Consider the following 27,778-nt stretch of genomic DNA (forward strand, 5'->3'; position numbering starts at 1 on the left):
AGTGGCTGCTGGATTTTTCTTTGTAAAGAAAAAGGATGGTACCAGGAGACCATGTCTGGACTTCCGTGAGCTCAATCGTATTAACGTCCGTGATCGTCGGTGACAAGGTGTTCTCTAAATAGGATTTGAGGGGGGCATATAATCTGGTAAGCATCAAGGAGGGGGATGAGTGGAAGACCGCATTTAATACCCCTGAGGATCATTTTGAAAACCTGGTCATGCCCTTTGGGTTAACCAATGCTCCTGCGGTTTTTCAACACTTTGTCAATGACATCTTTCATCATCTGGTGGGGAGGTTTGTCGCTGTATACCTTGATGACATATTAATTTATTTGCCTAAAATGGAGACTCATCAGGATCCATGCCGTGTTGGACTGGGATCGACCCGAAAATCTCAAAGCGCTTATGAGGTTTTTGGGGTTTACCAACTACTACCGTAAATTTATGTTGAACTATTCATCGGTTGTTAAACCTTTAACAGACATGACTAGGAAGGGTGTTGATATTTCTATCTGGTCTGATGCGGCATTACAGGCCTTTTCTGCGGTGAAAGAATGTTTTGCTTCGGCCCCTATTCTGATGCAACCGGACGTGACCATTTATTGTTGAGGTTGACGTGTCCGAGGTAGTGGTAGGAGCAATCTTGTCGCAGGGTCCTTCACCCAGTAAATAGCGCCCAAGTGCATTTTTCTAATAAAAAAAAACTCTCTACTGCTGAAAGGAATTATGATGTGGGGAATAGGGAATTGCTGGCCATTAAGTTGGCGTTCGAGGAATGGCGGCATTGGTTGGAAGGAGCAATTCACCCTATTACGGTAATTACGGATTACAAGAATCTGGCCTACCTGGAGTCGGCTAAGCGACTGAACCCAAGGCAGGCCAGATGGTCATTGTTTTTCACCAGATTTAACTTCATCGTCACTTATCGCCCTGGGGTTAAGAACGTCAAGGCGGACGCTTTCTCGCATAGCTTTCCTGGGTGGGGTGAGTCTAATGACCCTAGTCCCATTTTATCTGAAGGGGTAGTCATATCCGCTCTTTATCCTGATCTCGAGGCCAGGGTGTTGGAGGCACAGGAGGATGCTCCGGACTCTTGTCCTCCGGGGAAGTTGTTTGTTCCCTCCGAATTACGTCATAAGGTGTTCGAGGAACATCACTGAACGGTGCTTGCTGGGCACCCTGGGAGCAGATCGACTGTCGATCTCATATCTCGCAGATTCTGGTGGCCGGGGCTGCGTAAGTGTGTTGAGGACTATGTGTCAGCCTGTGGTACCTGTGCACGTGCTAAGGTGACACATACTCGGCCTTCCGGATCTCTGCTTCCATTGCCCATCCCGTCCAGACCTTGGACCCATTTGTCCATGGATTTTATAACGGATTTAACAAATTCTTCGGGAAAAACCCTGATTCTGGTGGTTGTAGATCGTTTTAGTAAAATGGCACACTTTATCGCATTACCTAGTCTACCCAATGCTAAAACTCTTGCACAGGTGTTTGTCGACAACATTGTGAAACTACATGGCATTCCCTCTGATGTGGTGTCCGATAGAGGGACTCAGTTTGTTTCCAGATTCTGGAAAGCGTTCTGTACTCGTCTGGGTGTACAATTGTCCTTCTCTTCGGCTTTTCATCCTCAGTCGAACGGACAGACGGAAAGCACTAATCTGAATCACTTTCAGAGAATAAGGAAGAGTGGTCTTCATTTTTGTCGTTAGCTGAGTTTGCTATAAATAACCGTAGACAGAAATCCACCGTTTTTTGGGGGCATATGGGTTCCATCCACAGTTTAGCACATTTTCTGGTGCTCAAAATTCCGGCATTCCTGAGAAGGAATGATTTTCCTCTTCTTTGTCTTCTATTTGGCGGAAAATCCAAAATAACCTGAAAAAGATGGGCAACAGGTATAAGCGTGCGACTGACATGACACGTATGAGTGGTCCGGACCTGAGAATGGGTGATTCTGTGTGGTTTTCTACAAGAAACATTAAACTTAAGGTGCCTTCTTGGAAGTTGGACCCAAGATTTTTTGGTCCATATAAGATCACTGCCATTGTTAACCCTGTAGCCTTCCGTCTTGAACTTCCTCAGGCATTGAAAATCCATAACGTATTTCATAAATCGTTGCTAAAGAAATGTGTCGAACCTGTTAAGCCGTCCTCCTTGCCTCTCGCTCCTGTCATGGTGGACGGCAATTTAGAATTTCAGATCAGCAGGATTGTGGACTCCTGATTCTCCGGAGATCACTCCAGGATCTCGTTCATTGGAGAGGGTACGGACCAGAGGAGAGGATGTGGGTTCCAGCGACCGATGTTAATGCTAGTCGTCTGGTGAGATCATTCCACAGAGCTCATCCTGATAAGGTCGGTCCTGGGTGCCCAGAGGTCACCCGTAGTAGGGGGGGTACTGTCACATCTGTGACAGATCTCAGAAGGTCAGAAAGATTATCTACGCATTAGTGATCTGACAGCCTCTATTGGTTTCACTTTGTCTGTGTGTTGCTTATATGTCCACACCTCCTGTTCAGGTGTGGATCATGTGACCTTTACCTCGCCCTATTTAGTGTGACTTTACCCATCACTCCTTGATTGGAATAGTGGGATAGCTTCATTTGGTCTTGTTGGAGTCCTGTTCATCCATCATCCTCTGAAGTTAAGTGTTCCGCTTGTTGTGTTTTGTATTCCCCCCCCCCCCCCGGTTGTTTACTAGGACTCAGTGAGACGCTAGTTTCTTTACCAGGGAAGGAACAGGTGGTCTCTGCCCTATTATTATCTTTAGGGCATCTGAGGGTCACCAGGGTTTTCTAGGTTCCTGTTTATGGGTATCTCTACCATAGAGAGGTGCCCATACGGAAAGGAGTTAGGGCCAGGAGCAGGGTTTTATAGGTGCTTCCTTCCCTAGCGGTGAGGCCTAGTGTCTTTCCCCTTCCTTCATGTTGTCTTTTTGTGTTCTCCCCTACTACATCCGTTACAACAGCTAGTGCTATTAGTAGCAGAACACCAGCTAGCGCTATTAGTAGCAGAACACCAGCTAGCGCTATTAGTAGTAGTACACCAGCTAGCGCTATTAGTAGTAGTACACCAGCTAGCACTATTAGTAGTAGTACAGCAGCTAGCACTATTAGTAGTAGTACAGCAGCTAGCACTATTAGTAGTAGTACACCAGCTAGCGCTATTAGTAGTAGAACACCAGCTAGCACTATTAGTAGTAGTACAGCAGCTAGCACTATTAGTAGTAGTACAGCAGCTAGCACTATTAGTAGTAGTACACCAGCTAGCGCTATTAGTAGTAGTACACCAGCTAGCACTATTAGCAGTAGTACACCAGCTAGCGCTATTAGTAGAAGTACACCAGCTAGCGCTATTAGTAGTAGTACACCAGCTAGCACTATTAGTAGTAGTACACCAGCTAGCGCTATTAGTAGTAGTACACCAGCTAGCGCTATTAGTAGTAGTACACCAGCTAGCACTATTAGTAGTAGTACAGCAGCTAGCACTATTAGTAGTAGTACAGCAGCTAGCACTATTAGTAGTAGTACACCAGCTAGCGCTATTAGTAGTAGTACACCAGCTAGCACTATTAGTAGTAGTACACCAGCTAGCACTATTAGTAGTAGTACAGCAGCTAGCACTATTAGTAGTAGTACACCAGCTAGCGCTATTAGTAGTAGTACACCAGCTAGCACTATTAGTAGTAGTACACCAGCTAGCGCTATTAGTAGTAGTACACCAGCTAGCACTATTAGTAGTAGTACAGCAGCTAGCGCTATTAGTAGTAGTACACCAGCTAGCACTATTAGTAGTATAACACCAGCTAGCACTATTAGTAGTATAACACCAGCTAGTACTATTAGTAGAAGTACACCAGCTAGCGCTATTAGTAGTAGTACACCAGCTAGCACTATTAGTAGTAGTACACCAGCTAGCACTATTAATAGTAGTACACATTAGCTAGCTCTATTAGTAGTAGTACACCAGATAGCGCTATTATTAGTAGTACACCAGCTAGCGCTATTAGTAGTATTACACCAGCTAGCACTATTAGTAGTAGTACACCAGCTAGCACTATTAGTAGTAGTACAGCAGCTAGCACTATTAGTAGTAGTGCACCAGCTAGCGCTATTATTAGTAGTACACCAGCTAGCGCTATTAGTAGTAGTGCACCAGCTAGCGCTATTAGTAGTAGAACACCAGCTAGCGCTATTAGTAGTAGTACACCAGCTAGTACTATTAGTAGAAGTACACCAGCTAGCGCTATTAGTAGTAGTACACCAGCTAGCACTATTAGTAGTAGTACACCAGCTAGCACTATTAATAGTAGTACACATTAGCTAGCTCTATTAGTAGTAGTACACCAGATAGCGCTATTATTAGTAGTACACCAGCTAGCGCTATTAGTAGTATTACACCAGCTAGCACTATTAGTAGTAGTACACCAGCTAGCACTATTAGTAGTAGTGCACCAGCTAGCGCTATTATTAGTAGTACACCAGCTAGCGCTATTAGTAGTAGTGCACCAGCTAGCGCTATTAGTAGTAGAACACCAGCTAGCACTATTAGTAGTAATAATCCAGCTAGTGCTATTAATAGAGGAATCTTGGCTGGCACTATTTATGAGGATACTTTGCTCTATTAATGGGGGAACTAAAAAGTTAAGAGATTTCATTCTAAAACTAGTCGGACTCTGAGAAAGCTGGGTGAATAATGATGGCTGTATGAGTTATAAGTTAGCTTTTCCAGAGAGATATACAGCAGGTAAGGCTTCCTGATCACCACATTGCCTGCAGCCACCACTAGGGGGAGCTCACAGGATTACTGCATGCTGTTTCTGTATTGCATAATAGCGCAGAGCGCAGTGCGCTCCCCCTAGTGGTGGCTGCAGGCAATGTGTTCCTGGCAGGCTAACCTGCTTTATATGTGTTAAAAAACAGGAGGATACTGAACGAGACATCCTATAATAGTAGGTGTCCCCCCCACAGTGGATCCCTCCATCCTTGAACCCCCTCTGCTGCCCTCATTCTTCACCTGCAATCTCATTTAGTGCCTAAATAATACTGTCATTCAGTGCTTAAATAATACCACCATACAGTATTTAAATAATACAATTATACAGTGCTCAAATAATACTGCCATATAGTGCTCTGATAATTCTACCACATAGTGCTCAAATAGCATATCATATTGTATGTAAATAATACAGTCATACAGAGTTCAATTAATACCACCATATAATGCTTAACTAATATTGTCATACAGTGCTCAAATAATACTGCCATATAGTGCTCAAATAATACTATTGTAAAGTGCTCAAATAATACAAACGTACATTGTTTAAATAATGCCAACATATATTAACCATGTAATAAGACCACACTGTTCAATTAATACCATTATACAGTGCTCAAATAATACCACCATATTGTACTCAAATATTACCACTAAACAGGGCTCAAATAATACCACCATATACTGACTAAATAATACCAACATACAGTATTTAAAAAATACAACCGTAACCACGCAATAACACCACACTGTTCAAATAATACCACCATACAGTGCTCAAATATTACCACCATATACTGACTAAATAATATCACTAGACAGTGTTCAAATAGTGGACATATAGTCACCACCTGTGGTCGAAGGGACGTTATCTTTGGAAAATAACCTTTTGTTTACATCATGTTTTTATGTTAAACATTTTTTTATACCTTTTTGGTAATGTTTTGGACTTTTTTCATGTCATTTACTATCTAAAAATAATCCTGAAATCTTGAGGATTCACACTGACCACTGAGCTCTGAACAGTCTGTCGCTTCCTGTTCTGTAGAGATCAATTCTCCGCAGTCATCTCATTATCATCACAAGGAGGATTAACACCGACAACTATAGACAGAAAACACAGGATCCACCATTTACAATAGGTGATAGTCACAGTTTATCTACTTCCCCTCCCTGCACAATGACTTCTGCACAGGTCACAGAGCATGCCCGCAACACTCTCCCATAGCAGTCCATGGACGTCTCCTGTCTATGTGGCTTCTGGAAAGCCTATCTCTAAACTGCTCTTAACAGTAACTCAGGAAAGATGGCCGTCCCCGTAATGGTATAAAATATTGTACAATCATGAAGAAAAAAAATGCAGAAAAAGATATGTGCCAGTCTCTGGTTTTAATATGTAAAATAAAATCTAGGCGACGCATTCTTGGGTATTCAGGTAAATGGGACTGAGCTGCAGTACCAGGCATGGCCACTATCAGAAGTATGGCGCTGTGACTTTTAATTAACTGGTCCCCTTTAGTCAACTGATCGGAGTAGGATAATATAGGCCCCACCCATATTGTGAGGGAAAAATCCCTTTAATCAAGAGGAAAAAAGTGAGTATCAGACATTCCCTTTAAGTCCTATGTGACAAACCGCCAGAGGAACTTATGAAGATTTGACTAAAGTTGCTTTTCTGTGCCGTTTTGGTCATGTTTTTGGGTGGGACTGGGGGCGGGGCTAAACTGCATGTATTTATTGCCTTTCGTGGTGGCTGCATCTTATTTCTGATACCTGAGGGCCAGGGGTGGATTTGGCATTTCTGTCTGGAGGCCCCAGTTGTGCTGCCAAGCTCCACCTCATTGTGCTGCTAAGCTCCGCCCACTGCACTGCCAAGCTCCACCTCATTGTGCTGCTAAGCTCCGCCCCACTGCACTGCCAAGCTCCACCTCCTTTGTCGCGCTAAGCCCCACTCTCAGTGCAGTCTGGGCACTTCTGCTCCTGCTCTACAGCTGGGAAAGGCCCCTCTTACCCCCCAACACAGGCAGAATGTCCGCCCCTTTAGTCGTTTTTGTAAGACACCCGCTTGTAGCCAGCAGGGGGCCTCCTGGTCTCTGGGGCCCCAAGCATTTGCTTGATTTTCATGGTGGCAAAGTCCATCACACAACTATAATCAGTGATTTAGGATGAGCTACACTGTCTATATCAAGACATGTAATCCCCATCACACCAGGGAATGCCCACTTATGGGCGGGGTTTGTGTTCGCCCATTTCTGACACGGGACAGCCGCAAATTTGCTGGGACTGTCTCTAAAAAAGAAATTTGGGACAGTTGGTAACTAAATGTCTATTGGGGTCCGAGGGTTCTCATGTCCTCCACCGTGCTTTTCACTGCAGCTTTGCTTTTTCAGACTAGAATCCAGTACAAGACATAAAGTCAGAATAATTGTAAACTACAAGCAAAGGTTATAAGGTATATATTAGCAGGTAAGTGCCTCAGAGGAGCCTGCAAATGGGGGAGGGGCTTGACCATCCTCTTCAGTCAGATCGTAAGGGACACCGTCAGAGGTCATAATAACCGCCATTGCGTGGATCGTCTGCTTGGTGAGGTCACGTGACCGGGCGACCTCAGGGCGTCGTGTCTATGAGAGAGATGAAGAAGCGCGGCTCTCACTCCCTGACTGGAGGAACTGTCACAGGAAACGGCTATTTATAATGGCTGCTCCCAGGTTGCCATGGCAACAGATGTTCTAAATATGATGTTAGCAGACACACGGAACGTGCTGCGCGGTGGAATCCGGAAACAATCCAGAGACGTATGGATGTGGGGGTCTCCTCCAAACAGCACGTACAGCAGAGTTAGGTAACGGACGGCGGATAGAGTCCCCGACACAGGTGGCGCAATGACATCACTGCAGCGTGACGCTAACTGTGCAGGGGACACATTTGGGACTCCCGCCGGTCAGCTGTTTGAGATGGCGGCGGCGCTGGCAGTAGCGTCACGGCTTTCTCGCTGTTTCCCGCAGGCCCAGTGACGACACAACTAGTATCACTGGCCGAGGTGCAGCTAAACCCCCTTCACTTCAATGAGGTATTAAGAGTTACTAAGGGGGCACAAGGTGGCGGGGGCTCAACTGTAAGTCACTATTATTACATATATGATCTAAAGAGCGCCTGTGTAATGCTGACTACCGCACTATGGTCACCGGATGACGGTAATGTTTTATACAGTGACAGAATGGTAATATTATTCAGTCATTAGTGGTCATGGTGTAATGTTACCTGGGAGAGGCTGTTTACACAATGACTCCACCAGCAGAATAGTGAGTGCAGCTCTGGAGGATAATACAGGATGTAACTCAGGATCAGTACAGGATAAGTAATGTAATGTATGTACACAGTGACTGCACCAGCAGAATAGTGACTGCAGCTCTGGAGTATAATACAGGATGTAACGCAGGATCAGTACAGGATAAGTAATGTAATGTATGTACACAGTGACTGCACCAGCAGAATAGTGAGTGCAGCTCTGGAGTATAATACAGGATGTAACTCAGGATTAGTACAGGATAAGTAATGTAATGTATGTACACAGTGACTCCACCAGCAGAATAGTGAGTGCAGCTCTGGAGGATAATACAGGATGTAACTCAGGATCAGTACAGGATAAGTAATGTAATGTATGTACACAGTGACTCCATCAGCAGAATAGTGAGTGCAGCTCTGGAGTATAATACAAGATGTAACTTAGGATAAGTACAGGATAAGTAATGTATGTATGTATACAGTGACTGCACCAGCAGAATAGTGAGTACAGCTCTGGAGTATAATACAGGATGTAACTCAGGATCAGTACAGGATAAGTAATGTATGTACACAGTGACTGCACCAGCAGAATAGTGAGTGCAGCTCTGGAGTATAATACAGGATGTAACTCAGTCAGGATCAGTACAGGATAAGTAATGTAATGTATGTACACAGTGACTCCATCAGCAGAATAGTGAGTGCAGCTCTGGAGTATAATACAGGATGTAACTCAGGATCAGTACAGGAGAAGTAATGTATGTACAGAGTGACTCCACCAGCAGAATAGTGAGTGCAGCTCTGGAGTATAATGCAGGATGTAACTCAGGATCAGTACAGGATAAGTAATGTAATGTATGTACACAGTGACTCCACCAGCAGAATAGTGAGTGCAGCTCTGGAGTATAATACAGGATGTAACTCAGGATCAGTACAGGATAAGTAATGTAATGTATGTACACAGTGACTCCACCAGCAGAATAGTGAGTGCAGCTCTGCAGTATAATACAGGATGTAACTCAGGATCAGTACAGGATAAGTAATGTAATGTATGTACACAGTGACTGCACCAGCAGAATAGTGAGTGCAGCTCTGGAGTATAATACAGGATGTAACTCAGGATCAGTATAGGATATGTAATGTAATGTATGTACACAGTGACTGCACCAGCAGAATAGTGAGTGCAGCTCTGGAGTGTAATACAGGATGTAACTCAGGATCAGTACAGGATAAGTAATGTAATGTATGTACACAGTGACTGCACCAGCAGAATAGTGAGTGCAGCTCTGGAGTATAATACAGGATGTAACTCAGGATCAGTACAGGATAAGTAATGTAATGTATGTACACAGTGACTCCACCAGCAGAATAGTGAGTACAGCTCTGGAGTATAATACAGGATGTAACTCAGGATCAGTACAGGATAAGTAATGTAATGTATGTACACAGTGACTGCACCAGCAGAATAGTGAGTGCAGCTCTGGAGTGTAATACAGGATGTAACTCAGGATCAGTACAGGATAAGTGATGTAATGTATGTACACAGTGACTCCACCAGCCCCTTTGCTGCGACACTTGACATTTAGCTCTGGGGCCTCCCATTTCTCTTGATCATCTCTGAGATGTTTCTACACCTTGGATGGAGTCACCGGTGGTAAATTCAGTTGACTGGACATGATTTGGAAAGAGACAGCCGTGTCTGTATAAGGTCTCACAGATGACAATGTACAGTCAGGTCCATAAACATTGGGACATCGACCCAATTGTAACATTTTTGGCTCTATACACCACCACAATGGATTTGAAATGAAGCGAACAAGATGTGCTTTACCTGCAGACTGTCAGCTGTAATTTGAGGGTATTTACATCCAAATCAGGTGAACGGTGCAGGAATTACAGCAGTTTGCATATGTGCCTCCCACTTGTTAAGGGACCAAAAGTAATGGGACAATTGGCTTCTCAGCTGTTCCATGGCCAGGTGTGTGTTATTCCCTCATTATCCCAATTACAATGAGCAGATAAAAGGTCCAGAGTTCATGTGCTATTTGCATTTGGAATCTGTTGCTGTCAACTCTCAAGATGAGATCCAAAGAGCTGTCACTATCAGTGAAGCAAGCCATCATCAGGGTGAAAAAACACAACAAACCCATCAGAGAGATAGCAAAAACATTAGGCCAAAACAACTGTTTGGAACATTCTTAAAAAGAAGGAATGCACCGGTGAGATCAGCAACACCAAAAGACCAGGAAGACCACGGAAAACAACTGTGGTGGATGACCGAAGACTTCTTTCCTTGGTGAAGAAAACACCCTTCACAACAGTTGGCCAGATCAAGAACTCTCTCCAGGAGGTAGGTGTATGTGTGTCAAAGTCAACAATCAGGAGAAGACTTCACCAGAGTGATTACAGAGGGTTCACCACAAGATGTAAACCATTGGTGAGCCTCAAAAACAGGAAGGCCAGATTAGAGTTTGCCAAACGACATCTAAAAAAGCCTACAGTTCAGGAACAACATCCTCTGGACAGATGAGACCATGATCAACTTGTACCAGAGTGATGGGAAGAGAAGAGTATGGAGAAGGAAAGGAACTGCTCATGATCCTAAGCATACCATCTCATCAGTGAAGCATGGTGGTGGTAGTGCCATGGCATGGGCATGTATGACTGCCAATGGAACTGGTTCTCTTGTATTTATTGATGATGTGACTGCTGACAAAAGCAGCAGGATGAATTCTGAAGTGTTTCGGGCAATATTATCTGCTCGTATTCAGCCGAATGCTTCAGAACTCATTGGACGGCGCTTCACAGTGCAGATGGACAATGACCCAAAGCATACTGCAAAAGCAACCAAAGAGTTATTTAAGGGAAAGAAGTGGAATGTTATGCAATGGCCAAGTCAATCACCTGACCTGAATCCGATTGAGCATGCATTTCACTTGCTGAAGACAAAACGGAAGGGAAAATGCCCCAAGAACAAGCAGGAACTGAAGACAGTTGCAGTAGAGGCCTGGCAGAGCATCACCAGGGATGAAACCCAGCGTCTGGTGATGTCTATGCGTTCCAGACTTCAGGCTGTAATTGACTGCAAAGGATTTGCAACCGAGTATTAAAAAGTTAAAGTTTGATTTATGATTATTATTCTGTCCCATTACTTTTGGCCCCTTAACAAGTGGGAGGCACATATGCAAACTGCTGTAATTCCTGCACCGTTCACCTGATTTGGGTGTAAATACCCTCAAACTAAAGCCGACAGTCTGCAGGTAAAGCTCATCTTGTTCGTTTCATTTCAAACCCATTGTGGTGGTGTATAGAGCCAAACATGTTAGAATTGTGGCCATGTCCCAATATTTATGGACCTGACTGTATATCAGAGCTAAAACCAAGCCATGAGGAGGAAATAGCTGCCTGTAGAGCTCAGAGACAGGACTGCGTGGAGGTACCGATCTGGAGAAGGGGACAAAAAATATCTCCTCCACTAAAATTTCCCAAGAGCACAGTGGCCTCCATAATCCTTCAAGGGGTTGTCTCATCATAGACAACGGGGGCATATCACTAGGAACCCAATGGAACATCTCTAGAGTGACCTGAAGATGTTCGTCCACCGATGGTCTCCATCCAACTTGACAGATCTGCAGAGAAGAACGGCAGAAAATCCCCAAATCCAGGTGAGCAAACCTTGTGGCATCATCTCCAAGAAGACGAGGCTGCAATCTCTGCCAAAGAGGCTTCAACTAAGGCCTCTTGCACACAAAAGTTTTTTTTTTTTCATTTACGTTCAGTTTTTTTGCATTCCGTATATGGATCGTATACGAAACCATTCATTTCAATGGATCCGCAAAAAAACAGAAAGTACTCTGTATGCCTTCTGTTTCCGTATTTCCGTTTTTCCGTTCCGTTCAAAGATAGAACATGTCCTATTATTGTCCGCATAACAGACAAGGATAGTACTGTTCTATCAGGGGCCGGCTGTTCCGTTCCGCAAAAAACGGAATGCACACGGACGTCATCCGTATTTTTTGCGGATCTGTTTTTTGCGGACCGCAAAATACTGAAAAAGCCATGCGGTCGTGTGCAAGAGGCCTAAGTCCTGAGTAAAGAGTGTGAATACTTATGTCCTGAGAAAAGGGTGTGAATACTTATGTCCTGAGTAAAGGGTGTAAATACTTATGTCCTGAGTAAAGGGTGTGAATACTTATGTTCTGAGTAAAGGGTGTGAATACTTATGTCCTGAGAAAAAGAATACTTATGTCCTGAGTAAAGGGTGTGAACACTTATGTCCTGAGTAAAGGGTGTGAACACTTATGTCCTGAGTAAAGGGTGTGAACACTTATGTCCTGAGTAAAGGGTGTGAACACTTATGTCCTGAGTACAGGGTGTGAATACTTATGTCCTGAGTAAAGGGTGTGAACACTTATGTCCTGAGTAGAGGGTGTGAACACTTATGTCCTGAGTAAAGGGTGTGAACACTTATGTCCTGAGTACAGGGTGTGAATACTTATGTCCTGAGTAAAGGGTGTGAACACTTATGTCCTGAGTAGAGGGTGTGAACACTTATGTCCTGAGTAGAGGGTGTGAACACTTATGTCCTGAGTACAGGGTGTGAATACTTATGTCAATGTGAGATTTTTAGTTTTTCCTTTTAAATAAATGATCAAACATTTCTACCATTCTGCCCTCACTTTCTCATTATGGGGGGAACTGATGGCACGAGGAGCAAGAGAACAAAATGTGAGGAAAGTGAAAGGGTGTGAAGACTTTCCCAATGCATTGTATATGAAATCCTGCTCGTACTTGGCACCATCTATGATATGTAAGGCACAAGAGTGTTTGGTGAGTGTATATGACGACATTATAATGTACTGTATAAACTACTGCCCCTGAAATGGAAACCAGTCACATTCCGCGCTGAGCCTCAACGCCGCTGACTTTCCTATAAGTTACTTATACAATATTTACTTTGGGGCTCGTATAGAGACCGCGCATCATTCATATACAAGAAAGCATCTATGCATCATCCAGAGGACGGCGGTCTGTACAAGAGACAATGCAAGGGGAGATGGGGCACGCCCCTAAACACGGGGAGTCAATATAATGTCCACTGGGGGTGAAACAGACCTTAAAGGAGTTGTCTCATAAAAAAATATTTCAAACCAGCGTCTGGATCTGAATACTTTTGTAATTGCATGTAATAAAAAATGTTGTATAGTTACTGAGCTATTCAATAAAATGTATCTGTATAGCGCCACCTGCTGTTTGCTCGTTACCTTATATGTCTGTCCACCTGGCTGTGGTGGGCGCGCCTCTCAGTTCGTGAGTTGTGATAGGGAGAGAGCTGTGGTTGAAAGGACACGCCCTCTGAGCTGTGATAGGGAGAGAGCTGCGGTAGAAAGGACACGCCCACTGAGCTGCAGCAGAAAGGACGCGCCCCTGAGCTGTCCGCTTGATTTAGCAGAGCAATTAAAGCCATGAATGGGGAGATCTCTGGATCCGTGTGAGGTGCACGGCCGGGCGTGGTTGTATTATATGGCACCCCTAGAGATGGAGTCGACGTCAGCGTAAGGTGCTCCTTTAAATGATGTCACAGCGGATCCCCCCCATCTTTTGTCAGCAGCCTCAGGTTGAGAAGTCTAGAAGACAGGAGGTGCTGTGGCCCCTGGGGGATGCTGTAAGGGCTCTCCGGGGGCCCGTTCAGGGTAATTAGTTACACGGCGCTCTCATACGCGCTCATTTACACTTGTTATTGTCAGCAGAGAGATGCACATGACAGACAGCATTAGCCGAGCGCAGTGACAATGACGTCCAGCACAGGTGTAACTATTTGGATGATTTCACTTGGGATATATGTGCTACCAGCCAGTGTATCTAATCCTATCCTGTGTGATACTGTCTGCTGAGCTGTGTATCTAATCCTATCCTGTGTGATACTGTCTCCTGAGCTGTGTATCTAATCCTATCCTGTGTGATACTGTCTGCTGAGCTGTGTATCTAATCCTATCCTGTGTGATACTGTCTGCTGAGCTGTGTATCTAATCCTATCCTGTGTGATACTGTCTGCTGAGCTGTGTATCTAATCCTATCCTGTGTGATACTGTCTGCTGAGCTGTGTATCTAATCCTATCATGTGTGATACTGTCTGCTGAGCTGTGTATCTAATCCTATCCCGTGTGATACTGTCTGCTGAGCTGTGTATCTAATCCTATCCTGTGTGATACTGTCTGCTGAGCTGTGTATCTAATCCTATCCTGTGTGATACTGTCTGCTGAGCTGTGTATCTAATCCTATCATGTGTGATACTGTCTGCTGAGCTGTGTATCTAATCCTACCCTGTGTGATACTGTCTGCTGAGCTGTGTATCTAATCCTATCCTGTGTGATACTGTCTGCTGAGCTTTGTATCTAATCCTATCCTGTGTGATACTGTCTGCTGAGCTGTGTAACTAATCCAATCATGTGTGACACTGTCTGCTGAGCTGTGTATCTAATCCTATCCTGTGTGATACTGTCTGCTGAGTTGTGTATCTAATCCGATCATGTGTGATACTGTCTGCTGAGCTGTGTATCTAATCCTGTCATGTGCGATACTGTCTGCTGAGCTGTGTATCTAATCCTGTCATGTGTGATACTGTCTGCTGAGTTGTGTATCTAATCCTATCATGTGTGATACTGTCTGCTGAGCTGTGTATCTAATCCTATCATGCGTGATACTGTCTGCTGAGCTGTGTATCTAATCCTATCATGTGTGATCCTGTCTGCTGAGCTGTGTATCTAATCCTGTCATGTGTGATACTGTCTGCTGAGCTGTGTATCTAATCCTGTCATGTGTGATACTGTCTGCTGAGCTGTGTATCTAATCCTATCCTGTGTGATCCTGTCTGCTGAGTTGTGTATCTAATCCTATCATGTGTGATACTGTCTGCTGAGCCGTGTATCTAATCCTATCATGTGTGATCCTGTCTGCTGAGCTGTGTATCTAATCCTATCCTGTGTGATACTGTCTGCTGAGCTGTGTATCTAATCCTATCCTGTGTGATACTGTCTGCTGAGCTGTGTATCTAATCCTATCATGTGTGATACAGTCTGCTGAGCTGTGTATCTAATCCTATCATGTGTGATACTGTCTGCTGAGCTTGGTATCTAAGCCCATGATGTCTGATATTGTTTATGGAGCCAGTGGGGGTCATTTATCAAACTGGTGTAAAGTAGAACGAGCTTAGTTTCCCATAGCAACCAATCAGATTCCACCTTTCATCTTTGACAGCTCCTTTGGAAAATGAAAGGTGGAATCTGATTGGTTGCTATGGGCAACTAAGCTCGTTCTACTTTACACCAGATTGATCAATTTCCCCCAGTGACTCTAAGCCTAACTTGTGTGATACCGTTTGCTGAGTCAGTGTATCTAAGCCTATGCGATACTGCTTTCAGGACCAGTGGATCCGAGCCTGTGATGTTTATGCCATTATAACCCTCCTTCCCATCATGGCAGGGGATGCAGCACGGTTGGGGGGCACACTTTCTCCTGTGCTCACTGTCGCCCCCTGCTGCATATTGCTCTCTGTATGATCTGCCATTTAGGAGTGGGGGAAGGGAGGTGACAACTCTTCTAAGCACATTTCCAGACCTCATTTCAGGTTGTCACTTTCCGAGCACATTCATCCATGGTCCGAGGCTCAGGGGTCCTTCGCTCCCCCCGCTGCAGAGGCCTCTTGGTGACTACAGGGGGCAGCAGACGTCTCCTTCTCACGTCCATGGAAATATCTTATTTTTAGATTGTTCTGATTCTAGAAGCTTTGACGGCGCAGAAACAGGAAGCGGCAGTCACACAAGAGACACGCTGCAGCCTCGCATGTGACCCCCGGGGGGTAGAACACCAGATCAGCCTGCTCCCAGCAGCACAGAGGATTTCAGTAGAACAGAGAACAGACAGCTAAATAGTGGAAGGAGTGGAGCACAGAGCTGCACAGAGGATTTCAGGAGAGAAGTGTGCTGATCTTGTCAAAGCAAACAGAGAGCTACATAGTGGAAGAATATACAGCAGCACAGAGGATTTCAGAAACACAGAATGCGCCGGCAGATAAGAACCATTTGGCCCATCTAGTCTGCCCAATAATAGAACAGGAGTGTGCTGATCTGGAGGGATTTTACACGCTGAGAATTAGATAGTGGAACGAGCAGAGTGCACAGCAGCACAGAGGATTTAAGAGACTAGCGTGCTGATTTGGCAGAGGGTCACAAACTAAGGGTTATACAGTAAAAGGAGCAGGTCCACAGCAGCACAGAGAATTTTAAGAGAGGGGTAGGCTGATTTTATAGGAGGTGACGGAAGGGTTATGCAGTGCAAGGAATACAGTCCCCAGCAGCACAGAGGATTACAGGAGTAGTGTGCTGATCTTATAACGATCATACATTACAATGTGGGAGGAGCAAGTTCTCCAGCAGCACAGAGTATTTCAGGAAAGGAGTGTGCTGATCTTGTGGGAAATCACAGAATGAGGCCTCTTTCACACTACCGTATGGCTATTTCAGTGTTTTGCAGTCAGTTTTTCACGGATCTGTTGTACCGTTTTTTGTTTCCGTTGTGTTTCCGTTTCATTTTTTCCATATAGCATATACAGTAATTACATAGGAAAACTTGGGCTGGGCATAACATTTTCAATAGATGGTTCTGCAAAAACGGAACGGATACGGAAGACATACGGATGCATTTCCGTATGTGTTCCGTTTTTCTTGCGGACCCATTGACTTGAAGGGAGCCACGGAATGTGATTTGCGGGCAATAATAGGACATGTTCTATCTTTCAGCGGAACGGACAAACGGAAATACGGAAACGGAATGCATACGGAGTACGAAACGGAAAACAAAATCGGTAGTGTGAAAGAGGCCTGAGAGTTACATAGTAGAAGCAGGGTCCCTAGCAGAACAGAGTATTTCAGGAGAGAGGTGTGCTGAATCTTGTAAAGATCATACAGTAGGTATTACAAGGTGGAAGGTGCAGGTTCTCCAGCAGCACAAAGTATTTCAGGAGAGAGGTGTGCTGAATCTTGTAAAGATCATACAGTAGGTATTACAAGGTGGAAGGTGCAGGTTCTCCAGCAGCACAAAGTATTTCAGGAGAGAGGTGTGCTGAATCTTGTAAAGATCATACAGTAGGTATTACAAGGTGGAAGGAGCAGGTTCTCCAGCAGCACAAAGTATTTCAGGAGAGGAGTGTGTTGATCTTCTGGGAGGTCACAGGCTTAGAGTTACATAGTAGAAGGAGCCAGATCCACAGCAGCGCAGAGTATTTTAGAAGAGGATTGTGCTACCTTTATAAATATAGACAACATTATATAGTGGAAGCAGCACAGAGTATGTCAGGAAAGTGGGGCGAACGCTCTCACGGGGAGGAGAGATAGTATAAGGTTGCACCTATCACATACATACTGCAGGAAGGGGGGCCTCATTTCAGTTGCCACTGTGGGGCCCCATCACTTCTGTGTTCCAGGGTGGGCATTAGTGGTGCTGGAGCAGTGCCGGATTATTAGATAGTCTGGATTATCGGATGATTATGGAAAGCAGAGTCTACTGGAGTCAGTAAAAAGCGTAGTCGCTGGATTACCGGGCCCTCTGGACTGTGTGGCACAAATCTTTTAATCCGACATCAATGGGATCTGATAATTGTCATATTGTTGCCGGATTATCAGAGTTTTTCAGATTATCAGATTCAGTATTAAAAATAATTAATTGTATTTCATATGTGTATACTGGGGGGAAGACATGAGACCTGTCGCCACTGACTGAGGGGGAGCCCTCAGATATACTCATTATTTCCTGAAGACGGCCCCCCGCAGACTGCCCATCTGGGAGGAGTTTATAGCCCTGCTCATCCTGAGCCTCCTCTTTCATGACTACAATGCAAGAATATACAGTTAAGACTGACACAGAGAAGGGTGAGAAAACAATGTCGATTTTAACACTATTCAGGGTCTGTAGAAAGCTGGGTGACCCCCCTAACACCGTAGGACAGGGGAATACAATCTATTGCTCCCTGTTATCAGCCATCTCAGGTCTGAATCATATCTGCCGCTCCTCTTATAACGCTCCGGCACTATTATAAGCTCAACACGTTGGAGGAGATTTAGGAAACTGGTATAGTTGCCCTTAGCAACCAACCCAGATTCTATCTTTCATTTCCCAAGGAGCTTTGGAAAATGAAAGGTGGAATCTGATTGGTTGCTAAGGGCAACTAAACCAGTTTTCTTAGCGCCAGTTTCGATAAATCTCCCCCATGGGTTTCATGCTGACCTCAAGTCTATTAGGCCTCATGCACACGACCGTTGTGTGCATCCGTGGCCGTTGTGCCGTTTTCCGTTTTTTTTCGCGGACCCATTGACTATCAATGGGTCCGTGGAAAAATCGGAAAATGCACCGTTTGGCAGCCGCATCCGTGATCCGTGTTTCCTGGCCGTGAAAAAAATAGGACCTGTCCTATTTTTTTCACGGCCAACGGTTCACGGACCCATTCAAGTCAATGGGTCCGTGAAAAAACACGGATGCACACAAGATTGTCGTCCGTGATCCGTGGACGTGATCCGTGTCCGTTTTTTCCTATCATTTCAATGGCAAACTTGACTTAGATTTTTTTTTCATTTTTCATGTCCGTGGGTCCTCCAAAAATCAAGGAAGACCCACGGACGAAAAAACGGTCACGGATCACGGACCTACGGACCCTGTTTTTGCGGTCCTTAAAAAAAAACGGTCGTTTGCATGAGGCCTTATTCGGAGGAAACTCTATAATGGATGTGATATCTGAGTATACTAACTAAAGTGACCCATGGACGTGGCACGGCAATCATCCTCATTGAATACATGAAAAGCAAGTTATGAGATAAGAGTGATACATTTATACTAAAGACAGCGTTTCTGAAAATGAAAAAAATGAAGAAAAACAATAAAAATAATGAAAATTTAATCAAAGCATAAATTAAAAAATTAAAAGTTAAAATAAAATAAAAAAATTGCAAAAAAAAGAAGAAAAACAATAAAAATAATGAAAATCAAATAAAGCATAAATTAAAAAAAGAAAAGAAAATACAAAAATGGCAAAAAAACTAAATGAAGAAAAACAATAAAAATAATGAAAATTAAATCAAAGAAAATAAAGCCTAAATTAAAAAAAAATTAAAAATGAAAAGAAAAGAAAAAAATGGGAAAAAACAAAACAAAAATTAAAACAAAACTATATATATAAAATCCAAAAATTCCCACTGATTCTGCAAGAAGTCTCCTCCTGAACCGGGCCATCATTGTGCTGCATGACGTTTGCTGTCTCTGGGCCTCAGGCCTCTTTCACATGAGCGTGACGGATCAGGTCCGAATGGGTTCCGGATGCGTTCAGTTAAAAACGTGCGATTTTGCAAGCAAGTTCAGTCAGTTTTTTTCTGCGCGGGTGCAATGCGTTTTGGTGCGTTTTTCACGCATGTGATAAAAAACGGAAGGTTTACAAACAACATCTCTTAGCAACCATCAGCAGAAAATGCATCGCACTTGTTTGCGGATGCAACGCTTTTTTTTACTGAAGCCCCATTCACTTCTATGGGGCCAGGGCTGCATGAAAATGAATGGGTCAGGATTCGGAGCGGGTGCTATGCGTTCACGTCACGCATTGCACACACGCGGAAAACTCGCCCGTGTGAAAGGGGCCTTACAAGGGAAAAAATTTCCAACAATTGCCCAAATTCAATTATAACATTTCATTTTTTTGTCCCCCCCGTACCATAAATTACAAAATTCCACACGAGCGACCCCAATTATTGTGGCGCAATATCAATACTGAACAATACCTGTAATGATGCTACTTTGTAATCCTCAGATAAAATAAAAAAGTCGCATAACTTTAGGGTCCACCAGGAAAATATGACACTTAGGCCTCCTTCACACGAACACGTGCTGCCCATGCTGTGGATCGCAAATTGCTGTCCGCATGTGGATCGCAGACCAATTCACTTGTATGGGGTCCGCGATCCCTCCGTTCCGCAAAAACGGAATAGGAGCACGGAACGGAACACCACAGGAGCACTCCATTGTGCTCTGTAGTGTTCCATTCCGCATCTCCGGATTTGCTGACCCATTCAAGTCAATGGGTCCGCATCCGTAATGTGGAATGCACACGGAACGGTGCCCGTTTTTTGCGGATCCACATATGCAGTCCGCAATACGGCAACGGGACACTTACATTCGTGTGAAGGAGGCCTTATACTTCCGACTTCGCAGGAAGCCGAATGCATACATATGGTCCTTTAGTATCTACACACATGGCTTCCTCATGGGCAGGGCTTAACTAAACAAGCAATCCCAGAAGAATAACCCATGAGGAGTAACTTTAGTCCTCAGCTCTAAGAATCTGTGTCCAGTTGACCCCTTTATGTGACTGCCATCTATATAGTATGAATACACATTGAAGGGGCCCTCCAGAACTATGTCAAAAGTGTATTGAAGAGAATATGGGACATGCTCAAAGTTTCATCACGCTATGGGCCCTACTTTGGATAGAATGTCTACACTGACGAAGAGGAACACCCTATCTAATTATTCTTGTTCATTGAAGTGCTAAATTAAAGCACAGGCCCCCAAGAGCAGAGCTTGGGGTCCACAATTTGAACATGATACAAGACATTAATGACCTGTAGCTCTGGAGAACCCCTCATAGATATGTCAATTTTGAATTACTTGTGGTGGCTTGATTTTCCACCATCTATTAAGTCCATCAGAACTTCCAGTTGGCATCAAACGAGCACTTACCTGGCGTAACAGCGCGTTAGTATCCATAGAACCCTGCTGATGTTGGGCTATGGTGACTCCCAGCACTAAGGTGTGTATTCCGCAGGACACGGTGGTAATCAGGACAATGGGGGTGAGACGCAGTGGCAACGTGATGAAGAAGGAGAAGACAAAAAAGGCCTGCCAGCCGACCGTATCACTGGCCTCGTGGAAATGGGCAAAGTTAAGGCCAAGGTAAGAGAAAATCTGTGCGGCAATCAATATCCAAAGGATGTAGGGGACAAACTTGCGGGAAATGCGGTCCGGTAGCAACCCAAACTTGCATAGGACAAACAGAAGAAGGTGCGCCAACAGCCCAACCACTGCCACCAAGGTCGAAGCCAACTTGTCTTGGGTGTACACCACGGCGCACATCACGATGACATAGCAGTCAAAAAGAGCAGCGAAGACCACCAAAACCAGCAGTGTCTCATGGCGCTGCCGACGGAAATAGGTCTGATAGAGGTTTTCCAATGACTCTGGTGCAAACGTCAGCCGCATAAACCTCGGCAAGCAGAGGCAGCATCCCGAGCTTCGGACCGTCACTTCATGTGTCCGCCCCACGCCATGATCTGGGTCTGAGGGCAAGCTGACCGAATAGTCCGCTGAATACTCGGCTGAGTACTCTGGCTCCGAAAAGGCCCGATTCCGGTGCATCTTTGCCATTAATGATATTGCTGGTAGATTGCCTTCAGAAAGATCTCCGAACTTCTCAGACCCAGGATTCTAGGTCCATGGCTAATTCAAGACCATCCACCATGGCCGACACTCATCTTCTTTGGGTTACGTTCCGCTTTCCTTCGAGTTCACGGCAACATCTTCTTATTTCCAGGCCCCCAGAACCAGATAGTCGGAGCACCTCGCCACATCTACCGGTGACTAGGAATACATCTTAAGGAGGTTATCAATGCCAGGCCAGATGTTCCTTCAATAAATTGGAGGTTGATAAGACCCAGAAGAACATGGACAAGAGACCCTAAGGCCAATTGGAGAAGCGGCAGCCACGACCACCACTTCTAAATCCTTAAAAAAAAAAAAAAAATCTCCCTATCGAATCATCCAGGACAGGTGCACCGCCGGTTCCTCAGCAGTCTGGAGATGTCGTTCTTCCCGTAATCATATGTTCTCCGATCGTCTTGCTCGGTTCCCTCCTTGTGCAATCTGTTGTTTTTTTTGTTTTTTTTTAATCAAAGAACAGGATGTAATTCCTCCCAAAGCCTGGATCTTGTGTCCTCAATCAGGCACGACTCGTGACAGAAGCCCAAGGAAAATAATCAGCATGTTCACATCGCACCACGTATGGACAAACATCCCTCCACCGCTTAATAGGGAATTAGAAGAGTAAAACGCAACAGTGGACGGAAGGCGAGGAAATAAGAAAACAAGGTGAGGTGAGGAATTACAGGGCGAGATCCTGGATCTCTACATCTCTCGATGCTCAATCCCGGGAAGATTTCCATTTACAGCCGGACACTGGGATCCTTCATCTTCTCCATAGTAGGAATATCTGTGATTTCTCCTCTCCTGGGAATCACACAAAGGAGAGAACGGGCAGATGTCACAGCCTTACATCCAGCTGTCTCTTAGGCAAACCTCCCTTTTGCAAATGCTGCTGTCTTTTCATCAAGCCCAGGTCTGTGCAGTTCGGACAGGGGCAGATGGTGAGGCTTCTGCACACACACACAAAAAAAAATCCTTGCAGGGCTTCTTGCTGTAGGTTTTGCATTTACATCACATCCATCTTTCCTGCTGCTGCTGTTTCTGCTGCTGCTGCATCCTGCAACAACCTCCCCCCCCTTCTTGCTGCTTGTTCCTCCAGCCTCATATCTTGTGATGTGGGATACTGGGTTCCTAGCATTCAGCGCGCCACCTGCTGGACACAGCTGGACCTACAGGTAAAGAGGTGCGATCACGGCGCACCACCTGCTGGAAACAGCTGTAATTACAAAAAGGCGAAGGAGAGATTGCATTACCAGAGGGATTTCTTGTATTATATACCGCCACACTGTAACATACATACATTGCATTGCTATTATCAATTTTCTTAACCCGTTAAGGACAGGAGAAAAAAAAATTTGCATTTGCTTTTTCGCATTTTGTAACTTTTTATTTTATTTTTAGGACGATTTGTAATTGGACTTTTTTATTTACCTCATTTATATTAGGTCAGCATGTCATTTATATATATATATATTTTTTTTTTACAATGGATAAAAATTCTTAAAATTCAGAATTTTTTTACATTCCCCATTTACCTTAACCCTTTCAAGACCAAGCCATTTTTCACCTTCGTGTCCACGTCTAATTTTGCAAATCTGACATGTGTCACTTTATGTGCTATTAACTTTAGGACACTTTTACTTATCCAAGCCATTCTGAGATTGTTTTCTTGTGACACATTGTACTTCATGATAGTCATAAATTTGAGTCAATATATTTCACCTTTATTTATGAAAAAATCCCAAATTTACCCCAAAAAATTAAAAATTTGCAATTTTCTAAATTTCAATTTCTCTGCTTTTAAAACAGAAAGTGATGCCTCATTAAATATTTTGTACTTAACATTCCCTATATGTTTACTTTTATATTGACATCATTATGTAAATGTTATTTTAATTTTTTAGGACGTTAGAAGGCTTAGAATTTTAGAAGCAATTCTTAAAATTTTTAAGAATTTCCAAAACCCACATTTTAAGGACCAGTTCAGGTCCGAAGTCACTTTGTGGGGCTTACATAAATAACCCCATTGTAGAAATTACACCCCTCAAGTTACTCAAAACTGATTTTACAAACTTTGTTAACCCTTTAGGTGTTCCACAAGAATTAAAGGAAATGGAGATGAAATTTCAAAATTTCACTTTTTGGGAAGATTTTCCATTTTAATCAATTTTTTCTTTAATACATCAATGGTTAACAGCCAAACAAAACTCAATATTTATTACCCTGATTCTGCGGTTTACAGAAACACATCACATGTGGTCGTAAACTGATGTAAGGGCACACGGCAGGGCGCAGAAGAAAAGGAACGCCGTATGGTTTTTGGAAGGCAGATTTTACTGGACTAGTTTTTAGATGCCATGTCCCATTTGAAGCCCCCCTGATGCACTCTTCCAGTAGAAACTCCCAAAAAGTGACCCCATTTTGGAAACTAGGGGATAAGGTGCTATTTTGGGGTACATATGATTTTTAATTGCTCTATATTAAGTTTTTTGTGAGGCAAGGCAACAAAAAAATTCCTGTTTTGGCGCAGTTTTTTTAATTTATGTTTTTGTGTTTCCATTTTCTGAACGCCTTAAAAATTTTTTTATTTTTCTGCAGATCATCTTGTGCAGGAGCTCGTTTTTTGCAGGAAGAGTTGACGTTTTCATTGGTACCATTTTTGGGTACATTTATTATACTTTATGGGGCAAGGTGACCCAAAAATTGGTTGTTTTGGAACAGTATTTATTTATTTTTACAGCGTTCACCTGAGGGGTTAGGTCATGTGACATTTTTATACAGCAGATCGTTACGGACGTGGCAATACATAATATGTATACTATTTATTGAAGTTTTACACAATACTAGCATTTTTGAAACAAAAAAAAGATGTTTTAGTGTCTCCATAGTCTGAGAGCCATAGCTTTTTTTTATTTTTTGACTGATTGTCTTAGTTAGTGTCTTAATTTTTGCGGGATGAGGTGACGGTTTGATTGGTTCTATTTTGGGGGGCATACGCCTTTTTGATCGCTTGGTGTTGCAATTTTTGTGATGTAAGAGGACCCAAAAAATTGCTTTTTTGGGCTTTTTTTTGTTTTGTTTTTTACGGTGTTCAGCTGAGGGATTAGGACATGTGATATTTTTGTAAAGCTGGTTGTTACGGACGCGGCGATACCTAATATGTATACTTTTTGAATTTATTTCACTTTAACACAATAATAGCATATTTGAAACAAAAAAATTATATTTTAGCCTCATGCACACGACAATATTTTTTTGCGGTCCGCAAAAAGGGGTTCCGTTGTTCCGTGATCCGTGTCCGTTTTTGTTTCCGTGTGTCTTCCTTTATTTTTGGAGGATCTCCAGACATGAAGGAAAGTAAAAAAAAATCTAAGTCAAGTTTGCCATGCAAATGATAGGAAAAAAACGGACGCGGACGACAATATTGTGTGCCTCCGTGTTTTTTCACGGACCCATTGACTTGAATGGGTCCGCGAACCGTTGTCCGTAAAAAAAAAAAAAAGGACAGGTCCTATTTTTTTCACGGACTGGAAACACGGATCACGGACGCAGATGCATTAGCCGAGTTTTCCACGGACCCATTGAAAGTCAATGGGTACGCAGAAAATCACGGAAAACGGAACAACGGACACGGGACACAACAACGGCCGTGTGCATGAGGCCTAAGAGCTATATATATATATTTTTTTTAAAGTGATTTTCTTATGTAGGTGCTCATTTTTTGCGGGATGAGGCGACGGTTTTATTGGTACCATTTTGTGAGACATCCGCCTTTTTGAACGCTTGGTGTTGCACTTTTTGTGATGTCCTTTGCCGGCATTACTGGACTGTATGCTGTCGGTGACAGCAGCAGTGCAGGGGCAGAAGCTTTAATCCAAGCGTTTTGCAGCGCTTGGATTAAAGAGCTGCCATGACGTTTATACACGTGCTATCTGCACGGGGTATGTGCAAATAGCACGTATGTAGCCGTATGGCAGTCGGGAAGGGGTTAATTGACAAGGTAACGCTATTATGCTAAATATGATGGCATTATTTATTTATTTTGAGACTTTCGATATATAAAAATTATGAATAAAAAAAAAAGTTTTTCTGCTGTGTTCTTGTTTTTCATTCATGTTAGGGCTCATGCACACGGCCGTATGTATTTTGCAGTCCGCAAACCACGGATCCGCAAAAAATACGGATGACGTCCGTATTGCATTCCGCATTTTGCTGAACATCTGGCCCCTGATAGAACAGTCCTATCATTGTCCGTTATGCAGACAATAATAGGACATGTTCTATTTTTTGGTGTGGAACGGCCATGCAGAGTAACTTCCGTTTTTGTTTGTGGCCCCATTGAAGTGAATGGTTATGCATACGGGCCAGAAAATAACGGAATGGCCATGGAAACAAAATATGTTCGTGTGCATGAGCCCTAACCTGATTTAATGGTAAAGTGGTTCTCCCATGACTAATGCAAAAAATGAGAATCAGAGATCATGTAGTACATGGAAATCTCTTTCTAACAAAGCTAGAACCAGCCCTGTACCTCACATGGATCCAGAGATCTCCACATTCATTACTCTGCTAGATTTATATCAAGCTGAAAGCTCAAGGGGCGTGTCTTCTCTGTTGCAGCTAAGGGGGCGTGTCTCAGCTCTCCCTATCACAGCTAAGGGGGCGTGTCCAAGCTCTCCCTATCACAGCAAAGGGGGCGTGTCTCAGCTCTCCCTATCACAGCTCAGGAGGAAGTTGAAGGAGGAAACTGATCATGTGCGGCCTTATAAATGAGCAGGTCAAAGAAAAAAGAAAAAACTAACAGCAGGTGGCGCTATACAGATACATTTTATTGAATAGCTCAGTGGCTATGCAAATTTTTTTTATTACATGCAATTACAAAAGGATTCAGATCCAGGAGCTGGTTTGCAAACTGTACAATATTTTTCGTGGGACAACCGCTTTAGTTAAATGTTTAATGTAAAAAATTTTTTACATTTTCAGTTTTTTTTTTATGCCTTGGGACTTATTCACACATCAGTGTTTGGTCAGTGATTTCCATCAGTGATTGTGAGCCAAAACCAGGATTGGAGCCTCCACTGAGATCAGCCTACACCACACACCCTTTTTTTAGACCTGGCGTGGAAAAGGGGAAAAAGTTGCGGATTGCGCCGCAATCTGCAACAGATGTACGACAAAACTGGTGTACATACAGACGTGGACAAAATTGTTGGTACCCTTTGGTCAATGAAAGAAAAAGTCACAATGGTCACAGAAATAACTTTAATCTGACAAAAGTAATAATAAATTAAAATTCTATAAATGTTAACCAATGAAAGTCAGACATTGTTTTTCAACCATGCTTCAACAGAATTATGTAAAAAAATAAACTCATGAAACAGGCATGGACAAAAATGATGGTACCCCTAACTTAATATTTTGTTGCGCAACCTTTTGAGGCAATCACTGCAATCAAACGCTTCCTGTAACTGTCAATGAGACATCTGCACCTCTCAGCAGGTATTTTGGCCCACTCCTCATGAGCAAACTGCTCCAGTTGTGTCCGGTTTGAAGGGTGCCTTTTCCAGACTGCATGTTTCAGCTCCTTCCAAAGATGCTCAATAGGATTGAGGTCAGGGCTCATAGAAGGCCACTTTAGAATAGTCCAATTTTTTCCTCTTAGCCATTCTTGGGTGTTTTTAGCGGTGTGTTTTGGGTCATTGTCCTGTTGCAAGACCCATGACCTGCGACTGAGACCAAGCTTTCTGACACTGGCTAGTACATTTCTCTCTAGAATTCCTTGATAGTCTTGAGATTTCATTGTACCCTGCACAGATTCAAGACACCCTGTGCCAGACGCAGCAAAGCAGCCCCAGAACATAACAGAGCCTCCTCCATGTTTCACAGTAGGGACAGTGTTCTTTTCTTGATATGCTTCATTTTTTCGTCTGTGAACATACAGCTGATGTGCCTTGGCAAAAACTTCGATTTTTGTCTCATCTGTCCACAGGACATTCTCCCAGAAGCTTTGTGGCTTGTCAACATGTAGTTTGGCATATTCCAGTCTTGCTTTTTTATGATTCGTTTTCAACAATGGTGTCCTCCTTGGTCGTCTCCCATGTAGTCCACTTTGGCTCAAACAACGACGGATGGTGCGATCTGACACTGATGTTCCTTGAGCATGAAGTTCACCTTGAATCTCTTTAGAAGTCTTTCTAGGC

The 27,778-nt window shown here is 43.6% G+C and overlaps 1 protein-coding gene across 1 annotated transcript in view; it reads right to left on the bottom strand.

The window, feature by feature from the left end:
- ADCY3 (adenylate cyclase 3) overlaps window positions 1-22,662 on the bottom strand; it is a 173,437-nt gene extending 150,775 nt beyond the window's left edge. The window contains exon 1 of the mRNA XM_044290938.1: window positions 20,841-22,662. Coding sequence (XP_044146873.1) covers window positions 20,841-21,524 — 684 coding nt within the window. The 5' untranslated portion in view covers window positions 21,525-22,662. The remainder of the gene's footprint in view (window positions 1-20,840) is intronic.
- Between the last annotated feature and the right edge of the window lie 5,116 nt (window positions 22,663-27,778).

This window comes from Bufo gargarizans, chromosome 4 (genome assembly GCF_014858855.1).
Source record: "Bufo gargarizans isolate SCDJY-AF-19 chromosome 4, ASM1485885v1, whole genome shotgun sequence".
Taxonomy (NCBI): Eukaryota; Metazoa; Chordata; class Amphibia; order Anura; family Bufonidae; genus Bufo; species Bufo gargarizans.